This window comes from Lycium ferocissimum, chromosome 6 (genome assembly GCF_029784015.1).
Source record: "Lycium ferocissimum isolate CSIRO_LF1 chromosome 6, AGI_CSIRO_Lferr_CH_V1, whole genome shotgun sequence".
Lineage (NCBI taxonomy): Eukaryota > Viridiplantae > Streptophyta > Magnoliopsida > Solanales > Solanaceae > Lycium > Lycium ferocissimum.
In genome coordinates this window covers 15,262,022-15,273,897 of record NC_081347.1, presented here as the reverse complement: position 1 = coordinate 15,273,897, position 11,876 = coordinate 15,262,022, and the positions used below count along the sequence as shown (strand labels likewise).

Sequence of the window (11,876 nt, the reverse complement as noted above, 5' to 3'; positions counted from 1 at the left end):
CCAGTTTTAATCAACTATTTTCCAGTTCTTTTTTAAAGAAGTGTCCTAAAAGAATCATGAAAATCTGGATTTTTTAGGACACTTTTAAAAAAAAAAAATCAACTTTTCAAAAAAAAAAAAATTAAAAAGTCCATTTTTGAAAGATATTTTAATTAAAAATCTACTTTTCCATTTTTGAAAAAAAAATCAAAATTTTCAGATTTAAAAAAAAAAATCTATTGTTTCAGATTTTTTATATAAAAAAAAAATCAATTTTACCATTTTTTTAAAAACAATTTATCTACGTGGAGGACACATATGATGAAAATGCCAAGTGGACAGCGAGTGCATTCCACTTGTAGCATGGCATGGCAGGGTGAATTAAAATCCGGTTCATAGCTAGGGAGTATCTTGAAGTGCATAAACGTTTGGGGTAAGTTGCGATTAAATGCTGAGTTTAGGGGTGTTTTAGTCACTTCAGCCTATTTTATTTCACAAGAGTCAAATTAATTAAATTTTAAGCAATTTTTTTAAAAAAATTAATCAAATTGACATGAGAAAGTTGCCACTTGTATTACTTCTCATGTAATTATTTAATATCTAAATTTTAGTTGTTATATGTTGAATTGATCTAATCTAGTTTAGCTTTAATTAGTCAAATAAACTCTCCAGTGAAATACCGCAATTAATTTAGGACAGAGGGAATGCTTTGTTTAAATAATTCATGAATTATTTAATATTATTACTTTGTTTGGTTCAGTAAATCAAAAATATCATAAATGGTGTATTAATTAAAATATATATTTGATTTAAATTTGTCATAAACGAGGATAAAATTTTGTTTTCTATTTTAACCTTGGATTTAACATGAAAGGGCATTTAAGGGGGTAATAATGTTATTTTAATGACTTTATTAAGGCATAACTAATCCTAGTATTACTTGTTAAAATCTAGGATTATATTTATTTAGAGATAAGTGTCAAAAACACACCCCAACTATCACTTTTTTTGAGTTTCATACCTAAACTATTAGAAGGTTGAAAAGCTACCTAAACTATCACTATCTAGTTTCAGAAACACACCTCAAATTATTCTTGAACGGCATATGATCTACTCTCCATTTTATATAAAAATGTTGTCAAGTGTTGTCCACGTGTACAAATAATGTCACAATGGCACCTACATGAAAATTAAAAAAAAAAATTGTTTTAAAAAACAAACTGAAAAATAATAATTTTTGTAAAAAAATATCAAAAATTATAGAAATGAAAAAAAAATAGTTTAAAAAATGGAAAAGTTAAATGATTATTTAGTTTCACATTTTTTTTAAATCAACTTTTCCATTTTTAAATATTTTTTTTTTTCTGATTTTCTAATTTTTTTGATTTTTCTTTAAATCCAGATTTAAAAAAAAAATATACAATTTTTTTAATAAAAAAATATTATTTTTTAATTTTCATGTAGGTGCCACTATAGCATTACTTATGCCATGTGAATAATTTCAAAGCTTCACTTGCTTTTCGGAGAGTGAGTTCACACATTTAGTTCGGGTGTATTTTACAAATTAGATAGCGATAGTTTAGGTATTTTGCCAAGGTAATCACCAGATTTGATATGTCATCACTTAGCTCATATTAAATGGCGTGTACAATAGAACTACAACAACAACATACCCAATGTATTCCCGGTCTAGGGAGAGTAGGATGTACGCAAATCTTACCCCTAGAGACTATTTTTGGTAGACCCTTGGCTCGAGAGAACAAAGCAAGATAAAAAGGAAAGAGAAGCATGATATCAAGACAAAATATGACAACAAAGTAGCAAAGACAAAAGCAAAATAAGAGACATATACTAGTACACATTGAGAAAAAGAATCTACACTATTGCTAACTACTACTAATAAGGAGAATACTCAGCTACCTACTATCTTAATCCTCGACCTCCACACTTTCATGTCTAGAGCCAGTATCTCCTAGGTGAAATGTGTCTGTGCCACGTTCTTTACCTAATCACCTCCACAGGATTCTTCTAGATTTATCTATACAACACGTTATAGCCCAACCTCTCACACCTTCTCACTGGCATGTGCAACTACACACCTCCTCTTCACATGCCCAAACCATTTATGTACAATAGATTAGAACTAACAGGCGCAGTTTTTTTTGATATTAGTGATGTCGTAACCAATTTACACGAAAATCATAAAATCATTAGATTGCACCAATGGTCAAAAAAATATATACACAAAAATATACGGAGAGTGGGACATTATGTCATAGCAAATTTACTAAACTAATACACCTCTTTCTGATACAAAACAGGGGAAAAAGAAAATGGTGCACGCGATATCAAAGATCTTTGTATAAACTTCAAAGATCTTTGTATTATAAGCCTTTCAACTTTACCCTACAATTTCAAGAACATCACAATGAGTCAAAAGAATGAATTGGAACATTTTACAAGACAAGCTTTTCACAGAGCTAGCTATTATGTCCTGAAAAAGTGTACCATTACATGAAGGAAAAAAATTAAAAGGAGAAAAATAAGAAAGATCATCAGACGTTAATATCAGAACGCTTAAACCTCGCACTGTTGATATCTTGTGTGCTGGCAAATCTGGGGATGCTATAATTGTCAGGTGTGGACATGGGTTGCTGTGGGTAAAGCGTGGGAGGCGGTGTGAGATTGCGTTGAGCTGGTAAAGGAGGGAGTGCATTATACTTGTAAGAGTCACTGATATAACTGCAACAAGCAGAAGACAAATAATTGAATAGGTATTAAAGAACATGTACGAGTGAGTGAAAACAAGTCAAGTAAAAACAAACCAACGCTGTCACTGAATATGGTACTACACTAAAACATAAAGTCTCTCCATCCCAATCAACCATAAATTCGTCTTGGCACCCGACACTTTAAAACAAGTATAGCAAGCATTCATCCACTACTAAAGGTGCAATGGCTGAGTTAATCTTTATTGGACAGCTATCGAAATATTTTTACGTGATCTTTCCCATTCTCCTCCCTTTATCTTAGGAAAGAGGAATTATCTATCTAGCTTATTCAAGGTGATCATGACATGATAAATGAGGGTTTACAACACTACTGGGAAGGTAGATATTCAACTATATTTCACGTCCAACATGAAGAGAAAAAAAGATCTTATTATCATTGAAACATCAAACAAAAACCCATAATGCAAAATAAAAGTAAAGAGACTTGAGACAGGTTGCTTTGTCCCACACTCCTTCACAGTTCGGTCAGTGACCATCAACCAATAATGGATAACAATAAACAGAAGGCGTTTTTCTATAAGTATGGAAAGCTTTAACAGCAACCAACTTCACAGAATTCAACAGGCATACCTTGAACTTTTACTTTTATACAAGTGATCATCATCATTTGAAATTTCGCTCGATCCCTGCAGTGGTTTCTGAACTGGGGAAGACCAATGATTACCAGGTAGATCATCTGAGAAGTATCTCCTCCTGATTAACTGAAATAGTGAACCCAGCACTTCAATAATGTAGGATAGAATAGAGTAAGCAAGCCTCAGATTAGATGCAGAGCTATTATATACAGACCATGCGGAAAAACTTCATGACAGCTTCTTTGTCATATCTTGCTCCCTTAGCGGCCTGCAAGATTTCAAGGGGTAAAAAACATCACACATGTAAATCCATTGACGCCTTATTTAAAAAAAAAAACTTGAACTTCTCATTCACCATTTTGAAAGATGTGTATAAATTACATCAGTTAAGACCAATGTGATAAACTCAACTGTCGGTTAAAGCTTCAGATTACCCAATATGGCACAGTAGCTATTATTCCTTTCTCCTTTTCTTTTTTGGGGATTTGGTTGCAATGTAATGAAAAGATAGCCTATGATGAAAACTCAAATGACATGTCGATGAACAGTTTAGACCTACAAGAACGTCTTCAACTAATGAAACTGAAACATGTAACAAGTGAAATCTTAGCCATGAAGAATAAAGTGATGGATCAAATAATGGGATTTGACGATTAATCTAGCAGTTATTCAAAACAAATAAGAATGTGATCAGAGAATCTCAAGAATGAAAAAACTACCCAAAAAAGGAGAGAAAATGAAAACCAAGTGGAAGAAGGAAAAAGCATCCTGTCCCCTTGGATCAGTTAACAGATTATATAAGTCAACAATCTCTTGCTTCATATAAGAGACTGTCAGCTTTATATTATAAACTATATATAAACGAAAAAGAAATAGAGCTATTCCCATTCAGATAATTACTAAGAAAGACTGTTGGTAGCAGGCAACCATTTCTTTCCTCATCAAACACGAGAAAATAAGAAGGTTTGAGAATAGGGTAAGGTAATCTCCTTAAGATTCAAATAAGAAAAGAGTTTCAAACCTTTATGCATGCACCTCAATAAGCATTTTTAACCCAAGAGAAGAAGATGAGAACTTAAATTGCTACGCCAATAAAGACTTGGCTTGACAAGAGGGAACGCTGTGTGAGACCACAACAACAAAGCTGATCTTAACGTACTAGCATGGATAAATAAGTAAGAAACCTTCCAATAACAGCTTAAGCATCAGAGTTTATGTTGCCTGAAGACAATCGTTTTTCATAACAAAACAAGATGCATCACTCATTAGAAGTTCTAATATGTAAATCAATACAATATGTGTGGTATAAAATTACCGCAATAAGACCTCCACCACCAGGAAAACTCTCAGTCAATGGGATCTCTTCGCTTGAAGGAAGTAGACCTTGCTTCTCAACCCACTGGCGAGCCATATCAACAAGATTCCCACTGCTTCCTCTAACACCCTCATTTGAAGCGATATCTGCTTTATTGCCAATGACAATGTAAGGAACAGGGAGACCACCAGGACCTCCTGAAGCTAGAGGAGCCGAAAATGACCCTGATGTTGCTATCTCTACAGCCCACTTCTGCAAGCTTGTCTTTGTCCTTCTTTGCGATAGATCATATACAAAGATAACACCTAAAGTAGAAATTGAAAATCATCCATATTAGTTTCATCCGACTATCATCAGGATGAATAGTTACACAAAGTGATCTCTTCCCACCACCTTAGAGACAGATAGTATACAAAAGTAACACCTAGAGTGGATATATAAAAGATTTCACCCGACTATAATCAGTACGTATACTTCACGGAAAGATAGTCGTCCATTGCCCTCTCCCAAATGAAGGAAAACTGTAAGTAACAAAAGATTTGATGGCAACAAACATGTGAAAACATCTCTGGTTTCTGTTTAAATAAACAAACATAATCAGTTATCTAAAATATTTTTGCGCTTTAACCATCTTCTTACATTAATGAGAGTTTGGCAATGGTGTTGGCAATGGTGGGTTTAAGGAGATATAGAGGTAGGCTAAAGAAGTATTGGGGAGAGCTGATTAGATATGACATGGCGCATCTTCAGCTTACGGAGGACATGACCTTAGATAGGGGAATATGGAGGTCGCAGATTAGGGTAGACGGTTAGTAGATGGTTGAGCATCGTGTCACTTTCCTGGGGGATAGGCTTGGTGGTAGTTTTTTTTTTTTCCCGATACTCCTTTCATACCAGTAGTATGACTATCATTCCCATAATTCCTTGTTCTTTAATTTTACTATCTGTTGTTTCTTGTACTTCGGTTATCATATCATTTAGCTCGTGTTACTGTTCCTTTCTTTCAGAATGCTATATAAAGCTCTCCATATTCATTGTCATGGCTTCTTTACTTTCATATTTTTTTTTTCTTAAACTGCTTTGGATTGCTTTCATTGAACCGAGGCTCTGTCGGAAACAGTCTCTCTACCTCCACAAGGTAGGGGTAAGGTATGTACACGGCTACCAGACACGTGTGGGGATTAAACTAGGTACGTTGTTGTTGACATTAGTCATCAGGTATCAGCTACAGGTCATCAAAAATAGATATTGTACATGCTTGCATAAGAGAAAAATTTAGGCATATAAAACAGTTTGAGAGATGAAGCTAGTTGCTCACCATTAATTTGTGAGTAGAATAGAGATCGGCAATCTTTGTAACGATCATGTCCTGATATATCCCAGAGTTCAATAAAAAAATCTCTCTCGGCATCACCTTTTATGCTAGTTGAGGAGCTACCAGAATTTCCATAAGTAGTGTGCTTTACAGAAGAAAACAGGAAAAAATCAGTTTTCATATGGACATGCATTCTCAGCACATGCTCATAGTATAGGGAGAAAAGATTTATCTGTGCATCATAAAAAATTATCTGTGCATCATACTTTTACTCCGACTGTACAGCCAATTGTTTGAGGAGGGCGAGCGATGGAAGAACCATTGAGAAGCAGATGAACAAGAGAGGTCTTCCCCACACCTACCAGAAAATATGAAGCAGAAAAATGGTGAAACTAGGAGCTGAAAACAAGCAATCACTGTTTATAACTAAAAAAACGGAGAAGCTAATATCCTGAACTTCTGACAAAGTCTGAATGTCACAGGAAAAAAAAAAAACTAATGTCAAACAGGAAAGACTTGAACACTTTGCGTTCTCAAAAAAAAATAAAGGACTTGAACACTTTTTCTTCTATGACAAGGGAACCCGCAGCCGCTACCCTTTGGGTGCGCACAGGGTGAACCCCGCTCTTGTGCAAAAAAAAAAAAAGACTTGAACACCTTATAAGAAGACTACATCAGGATGAGCTTAGATTATATAAATAGATGACTTAAGCCTAATGTATCCAACGAAATATTCCAACAGTGCTTCATCTGCTGTATCCAGGGCTTCTCAAGAAGGCTAAAGCCAAGTACGACTATGAAAGCAAAAAGAACACAGGAAAAGTAAGCAGCAGTAAATGGAGCAACCATTTTCACTATCGTTCCAACTACATTAATTTAAATCCCTTTTAAGGAGTACACACATCCACAAAGTGGCTACCAAAATGTTGCTATCAAACTGCTAAAAGGTTCGTTGAAGCCTGACATGGGAACATACACATCTATTGCTTATGAGCTCCTCAGGACCTGGGGCATTTAGACTCTGTGAATAAGCTACATCATGATATGTCTGATGCGGATAATGTGTTAAAACATACTCCAGCAATAACCAGACAGGTCACCAGCTTTCAGAAATGGGAACATTGAAAAGAAAGAATGTGAAAATGAAGCATCATCTGAGTTGATTGAGGGTCCACTCTGCCCTAGGTGAAATAAAGGACTAACAAATCTATTTGCAGTTCAGAGCTCGATTAGTGACCCGAATTGTGACAATCAATCAATTGTTGCATCTGCTTCCTGTTTGAGCCAGAGGGAGACACTAGTGCTGAGGTGGTACAAATGATGCAATCAATAATACTAGAAGCACTTGATCATGGTAAAAGTGATGAGTGGAAAGGGTGAAGTATTTGAGGATATAGAAGGTGGTGCACTCTGGTACATCTTTAGAAGGCAAGATGTTCCGAAGTTAGAGGAATATCGCAGGGAGAACTTTAGAGAATTCAGGCATATCCACTGGTGCCACAGTTTATTCACCCTATGTATAAATGGAGCTGTATATGGACCTGAAAGGCCAAAGAAAGCTCAAGAGGGGCATATTTTACTTTCCAAAATTCTGCCAAGTTAACAAAGTCAATACCACTGAAGCTTAATGCATTAGATGTACTAAATACTAATTTTAGCACCATAAAACACTGTAATCCACAACTAATGAAGCTCTCAATTTAAAAAGCTTCGTGACGTCACATTCTGAATCTACGAACACGCAACCTAATGGATGATCAAGGGAAGAAATTCAGCAAACAATATCAATTGAGTATACTATGCAGACGGCATTCAGATGATGATATACAAAACATTTGGTTCATTTCGAACAAATAAAAGATGTTATCCTCCTGTTGTTTCTTGTAATTCGATTATCGTATTATTATGTGGAGTTATGGCCCCCTTTTTTCAGTCAGCTTATCATGCTTTCCATAGTATTTTGCAATGGATTTTTTAATATATACTGCTTTGAATTGCTTGTTTTTGTGCCGAGGGCCTACCGGAAACAGTCTCTCTACCTCCCAAGGTAGGGGTAAGGTCTGCATACACTCTACCCTCCCAAACCCCACTTTGTGGGATTTCACTGGGTATGTTGTTGTTGCTGTTGTTATCCTAATGATATTGATACAATTTGGATTGAGCAACTAAACCAGAAGATCATTTATCAAGAGCAAATGAGGCAAATGCTTAGGTTGTACATACTCCTATTGACTGTTGTACATACTTCTAAGGACGAATACATGCACCAATATCTTGTCATCATAATATCGAAAGAAATTCATTTTGTTTTTTTCTCGATAAATACATCATTGAAAAAAATTATATTTGTTCACTCTTAATAATCAGCTTGCCCATACATTTACACCATCACCTTATAACCCTTAAGATGGTGGCCTCTAACATATTAGCATTCATCTCACCACAGCCACGAACCAGACTGTAACACAATAGTAAGACATGGTCATACTCTAAATGGTTTGTATCAATCATTACAATGTTTTCAAACGGATGTAACAGTATGTACTACGCATATCGTCCAAATTTAATACGTTAAAAAAATTATTGCAGTTACAAACAGTTTAATGTCTCATTACCAATTCTTCAATAACAATAGAGAACTACAACTCCTAGATCTGAATAAACTCTTTACCATCTTGTATTGACCTAAATTTTCCAAATTGGGAGAACTCCAGAAGAACCTGTCTTTATTTTTGGATAAAGGTGGTGTCTGCACCAGTTGTGCGTATCTTTTTTCTTCTTTGTAATTTGTATTATGATTCAATCAAAATTTCTCGAGTTCTTCTAATTTGTAACTTCGCCGAAAAGGAACTCACATGGATTTAGGAAGGGCCTGCTGTATTTGTGTACAAGCTAAAGTTATTTGAGAAACGAATGTCTTTGATCACTTTCATTGTCAAATAGGTTTTTCCTTCATATACCTTTTTACCTCGACCCATTATTCCACCGGGTACCTCCTACATCCCACCACCGCAAGTATCGAGTAACTCTATCCACCAAAGCCTAAGCAGGTTGGAAGAAATCACATACTCTAGCATTTTGACTCTATTGGGATTTGGAACCCTGATTTCTCTTAGTTTTAACCCACTTCATTGATCGCGTAGCCACAGCCTTAGTGCAGCTCAAAAGCAACTATGTCCATAAATCAGAGACCTCATACTATTAGCATCAAATATTTGTTATCTCCAATTTTCAAGCATTTCTGAATCTATGCAACCAGAGGAGAATCCAGATTTCAAGAGGATGGGTTCACCATTGCTTTTAAAATAAGATATAAAATTTTATAGTGACATCAACTTGGCGAGCAAAATGTCAAAGGCTGCTAAGAAATTTAAGAGAAAAAAAAGACGCAAAAGTGCATTTAGTAGTGTTCGATCTCACGACCTTAAGGGATTAAACCCAGCACTTAACCAGGGCTCCACTCGGTCTTGTTTGACCATGTGTTCCTTCGGTTAATATTAGATATATTTTAAGAATTATATATATAATATACCGAGTTTAGTTGGGTGACCATGAGTTCACATGACCCATTTTTTCTACATAAATTCTCCCCCGTATGCAACTATACTTTATCATCAAACTCCAAGCTACTAACTAGAAATCAAGTTCAAGAACATACATAACTAGGAAAATGCATAAGAAAACAATTCTTGATAAGTAAGAAAACATAACAAATGAAAGTAGATAAATGTATAACAAGAAGTAAAAACATTTTATATTGTAGCTGAGTACCTGAATCACCAACAACAAGAACCCTGACTTGTCCACAAGGTGGAACACCATTCACTTCTCTAGTCTCCCTTTCCCTTTCCCTCCAAAACATCATCTCCTCCAAAACCTCAAATCAAAAACCAACACAAACAATCCAATAATAAAAAAAAAAAAACAATTTTTTTAAATCAACCCAAATCAGCTAATCAACTCAAGTACCATAAAACACACTAAATCTCCACAACAAACAACATTTCTTAAATCCAAAACCCATCACATAACAAACATCAATGTTGACAAACCATTTTTTTCAAATACCCATAAGATTCAAGATCATACACCAAAACCCAACTACAGTAGATCTTGAAATGAGTTGATTTTAACTAGGTATATTTTTGCATTAAGATAAAATGGATTGGGGTGTTTTGGATTTCAAGATTTCTTGGTTTTATACTTTATAGTAGTGATTGGAGTATATTTTTTGCGTAGATTTGTGTATAGATCAAGACGTGAAAATAAAAAAGACAAGTTTGTTCATCAAGTGACAGTTTAGACGGTTGATGTGTCAAGACTCTTGGAAGCCCAAAAGGCTGGTGGAGGCCCAATTGCAATAGGCCTGATCCATGTACTCAACAGTTTCATTACTTGATCATATGCAAACTTGTAAGTTTAGCCACTCCTGATTGAAATCACCGAATTTTAAATTTTGTTTGGAGTTTTCGTATATTACTTATTCAGGGAGGTGGAGTCACAATTTTATTTAGTTTATGGAGTCTGAATATATGATTTAAACATATAATAATAATAAAAAAAATTTAATACTAATATAGGATTTGAGCGCTATTGGGTTTTCGTAGCTCAAGGGTGGCTCAGTCCCTGCTTGTGCAAGTAAACTTCCAACATACAGACAAGAAAGATGCTCAATATCATATGATTAAATAGTTGAACCGTCTTTTGTTGTATGAAATAATTCTTCACTTTGATTGGTATTTTTATTTTATTTTCACGAAACGAGACATAAGATAAGATATCCAATCATAGATGTCCCGAGTTTAAGTTGAGACGATCAAGTCGAGCTAGCTCATTGTTCGGCAGTTTAAGCCTTGGCCCACCAACTTCTTTTCAATCCAAGAGATGTATGATAAGATAAGAAAGCTCAACATTGGACTTTCCATGGCCAAACTATAACCGTCTGAAATTTGACTTACTAAGGCTAAACTTCAAATCTATATGTCTAAAATTTAAACTACCAATTTTTGGAGTTTTAGACAAATATGTTTGAAACAGAGAGTAGTTTTTTTATGTTTGAACAATCAATCTTCATTCGCATCAATTTTTTCAAGTGTTTTCAACAATACTTATTTAAACTCACTTTTCACATTCGAGATTCAAGACTTACTTTTTCAAACTTTCAAAAATGATAATTCTTAGATGGTGTCTTAATTTATTTAAGAAAGAAGAGCAGTTTTGTAGAAATTTGCTTACACTGACTACCAGTTGAATATTTTAGAAAAAATTGTTATAAATTAAAGGAGAGCATAGAAATAGACTGCCCCTCGAAATTTTACAAGTTGGAGCCTCACCAAACTTTGCTTTTCCATTTCTCACACAAATTATATAGATAAATTAACATAAATAGCTGCCCACCAAAATAATAGCCAGCAAATGTATATTGAATTTCTTTTCTATAATCCAATTAATTTTTCATTTCGGATTTAAAGGGTCAACTTGAAGTTTTCATGGTAAAGATATTTTTGAACTTAGTTGCTTTCGTATAATCCAATTAATTTTTCATTTCGGATTTAAACGGTCAACTTGAAGTTTTCATGGTAAAGATATTTTTGAACTTAGTTGCTTTCGTTTTTTCTTGGTGATGTCGTTGTTTATTATTCTCTTGCATTAGAGCATTGCAAAGCTAAATTTATACAAATAGAGATAATTACCTATAAATATGCATGAAATCTGTACAAAATAGTGCATGTCGTATGTTGTGTATGTAATTTGCATGTCCATTGTATCACTAGACCTATGGTGATATACACATGTCATGCAAAATACATACAACATTAGCGTGAACACATGGGGAGACGCCTAAAATTGGCACGATCTTTTCTTAGACACTTCAACTAAGACTTGTACCATTTAAACAC

The 11,876-nt window shown here is 34.5% G+C and overlaps 1 protein-coding gene across 1 annotated transcript; it reads right to left on the bottom strand.

Moving 5' to 3' along the window:
- Positions 1-2,348: 2,348 nt before the first annotated feature.
- LOC132059407 (small GTPase LIP1) lies at positions 2,349-10,239 on the bottom strand. Its single transcript, XM_059452016.1, has 8 exons — positions 9,946-10,239; positions 9,748-9,853; positions 6,243-6,334; positions 5,980-6,121; positions 4,662-4,966; positions 3,561-3,614; positions 3,342-3,472; positions 2,349-2,721 (listed from the first exon to the last, which is right to left on the bottom strand). Exons 1-8 carry the CDS (start codon positions 9,946-9,948, stop codon positions 2,535-2,537), a joined length of 1,020 nt encoding a protein of 339 aa, XP_059307999.1. The 5' UTR covers positions 9,949-10,239; the 3' UTR covers positions 2,349-2,534.
- Positions 10,240-11,876: the final 1,637 nt, after the last annotated feature.